At 40.9% G+C, this 2,821-nt stretch overlaps 1 protein-coding gene across 1 annotated transcript; it reads right to left on the bottom strand.

Moving 5' to 3' along the window:
- Positions 1 to 552: 552 nt before the first annotated feature.
- LOC134205536 (opsin-3-like) lies at positions 553 to 2,117 on the bottom strand. The gene is made up of 2 exons (XM_062680829.1): positions 1,711 to 2,117; positions 553 to 1,632 (listed from the first exon to the last, which is right to left on the bottom strand). Exons 1-2 carry the CDS (start codon positions 1,941 to 1,943, stop codon positions 726 to 728), a joined length of 1,140 nt encoding a protein of 379 aa, XP_062536813.1. The 5' UTR covers positions 1,944 to 2,117; the 3' UTR covers positions 553 to 725.
- Between the last annotated feature and the right edge of the window lie 704 nt (positions 2,118 to 2,821).

Below are 2,821 nucleotides of genomic sequence, written 5' to 3'. Positions count from 1 at the left end.
TAAAAGATTCGTTTTTGGGATTCGTTGGTTGACGTTAGAGAATAAACATATGTATTTCGAGATAATTTCATTTTCTACCGCTGAATGGCTACAGACGCTATCACGGCAAATTAATTGTATGCAGCAACCACCACCAACTGCCATCATTGCATTGGCGCGATTGGGAGCACTACCCGAGCAAAGTCAGTTAACAAAATGACAGCAAATTGATATTAAGCTCTGCTGTTTAGATAATATTGAAAACAAAATTTGATGCCAATTGTTAATTGATACAAATAGATATCGCAACACAGCCCTCCTTAGCCATGCGGTAAGACGCGCGGCCACAAAACAAGACCATGTTGAGGGTATCTGGGCTCGATTCCTGGTGCCGGAGTAGACAATTTTCGAATTGGAAATTGTCAATCTCTTGTAGCAATGAGTGTCGAACTAATTTTCCTCCCCTTATCCTAATTGACTGTGAGGGCGTGGCCGGCATCGTTATTGGTCTTGAATCGGGCTTCGAATTATCTAATTTGGGAAGGGATAGAATAAAAGTCAAATTTCAACACGTAGTTTTCTTCCTTCTGGGATGCTTTTTGCTTTTTCAATTAACATGTACATTGCTTAAAAACTATTTGTTCCATTCTTCGTAATCCTTTGTTCATTGCCTGTAGTCAACACAAGTATAACCCCTAAATGTGATCAACACTGACATTTTGTTACATACAAATAAATTGCTCGATTTATTCGCATCCTTTAGTAGCTGGAACAGAATCGGACATTATCGTTTGTTTGCTTTCCGTCGTACTGATGTTATCCGCAGCCTCTTTGATACCCATCCAAGGAAGACGTTTTTCCAGTTCTTCGCGATACTTCGGATGGCTGATGGCGTACACCCACGGATCCAGACAGGAAACAATTTTTGCGCATACTGCCGGAATCATGGTGAAGAACGGCGTCAGCAAAGTTCTATCGCCAAAGGCGCCTATCATCGTAACAATCGCGTACGGGGTCCAAGCACACACAAAGAGGAAGAAAATGGTGAAAGCTGCTTTAGCGATGCGTAATTCGACGGATTGAGCCTTTTCGTTACGGTTAGCCGCCAACGACTCAACGTTCATTTTACGAGCTTGGTTCCTCAACATCAGCTCGTGCTTGCTCACGTGAGTAAACAAACGCCCGTAATAGTAACAAATGAGTGTCATTGGAATAACATATGCCCAGGTGAAAATACATCCGACGAAGACACGAGTATCTGAGTCATCGGTGAGATAATCGAACGAGCAAGTGGTGAGGAATCCTTCCGGAATATAACGACCCCAAATCTTCAACACCGGGAGCAGCGTGAATGGCATTGCCCACAGCCAGGTGATCATAATCAGGATCGCCGATTGTACCCTGTTCAGACGGCCATCTAGTGGATTAGAAATGGTGCGATACCTATCGTACGCAATGACTGCATTGGTGATCGATCCACCGATCCCGGAAAGACTCCCTAGAGCAGCGTATACCGCACAACCTGTTTCGTAGCCGACCAAATGACCGGTGAAGGAGTTCACTAAGAACAATGGCATTTCACACATCATCAATAAATCAAATATGGCCAGGTTCACTATAAACATGTTGGATCCGTTGCGTAATGATTTGGATCTGAAAAGGATAATATAGAAATGATGACAATGGTAGATTCGATATTTTTGCAAGCACACCAATTGCTCGTGGACTTACGTTGAAAAAATCCACACAACGATTCCGTTTCCAATCAGGGAAATATTCATCAACACGAAGTAGATCATTGCCAGTAGCAGGTGCATGTAGTACGGTGGCGCAGGGTAACCCTTCCAATGTTCGTGCACCAGATACTGCTGTTCCACAGGTAGATTCCAGCCCAACATTTTTGGTATGTCGCCAGTTCGAGCCATTGGAAAAATCGTCAAACTCGTTTCGTTTAACAGATGCATTTTGCACTCCTTGCTTGTAACACCAGAGCACAAAACTAAACGACTGAACCAGAAATATATTTATCACAATACACCAAATGAAAACCGTTACAAAAATAGGAATTTACACAACTAACAGGAACAATTTGGACCGATTTCGTAGGAAAACGCTTCGCAAATGTTCAGTTCTTGCAATCCGGGAGCGCATTTTTATAGAGTCAATTCACGTGATGAATTTGTGTGACTACTTGCACTGGTAATTTAATTACGGTAATGCGTGATCTCCACTGGGCAACCACTTTCTCCGTGATTATGATTAGATTCAGGATGAGTACGCAAAGCTAAATGTGTGAAAATAGAATGGGCAATGTGCAAAATAAAATCCCCTTATAGGGTTAAAGTACGGTGACAGAATCGCCAGTTTGAGTGGACTGTTTGAAACGCAAAATAAATCCGATTATCCCTTACATTGCAAAATAGATCGCATGCATGGTTAGTTTTCAACCTATGTTGTGCTCATTGGAAAGTAGGGTAAACATTTTAGTATTACAAGCAAATGATACAATGTTTTTCTTTCTTATTTACTATTGAACGGCTATAAGATCACCCCAATGACAGTGTCCCGGATCCTCAAAAGTTATATTCCAATTGAATCAGTTAGATAAATTTAGATGATAGATTGATAAATATTAATGTTTTTAATATTGACAATTTTGCGATTCTGTAATACGTTCTGGGGCTATATTTAGAACACAGTTTTGCATGATACCACTTGAGCAAGGATATAAACGGCAAAAGTTTTCTTTGTATTAAGTGAGGGTACGTAGGTCACAAAATCATATCATCTCAAAAGAAAAGAATAAAGCACCAGTTTCATTGGTTGTTTTTTTGTACATACG

The sequence above is a fragment of the Armigeres subalbatus genome, chromosome 1 (genome assembly GCF_024139115.2).
Source record: "Armigeres subalbatus isolate Guangzhou_Male chromosome 1, GZ_Asu_2, whole genome shotgun sequence".
In the NCBI taxonomy this organism is placed as follows: Eukaryota; Metazoa; Arthropoda; class Insecta; order Diptera; family Culicidae; genus Armigeres; species Armigeres subalbatus.
Note: the sequence above shows the minus strand (reverse complement) of the source record. Positions and strands in the feature narration are given on the sequence as shown.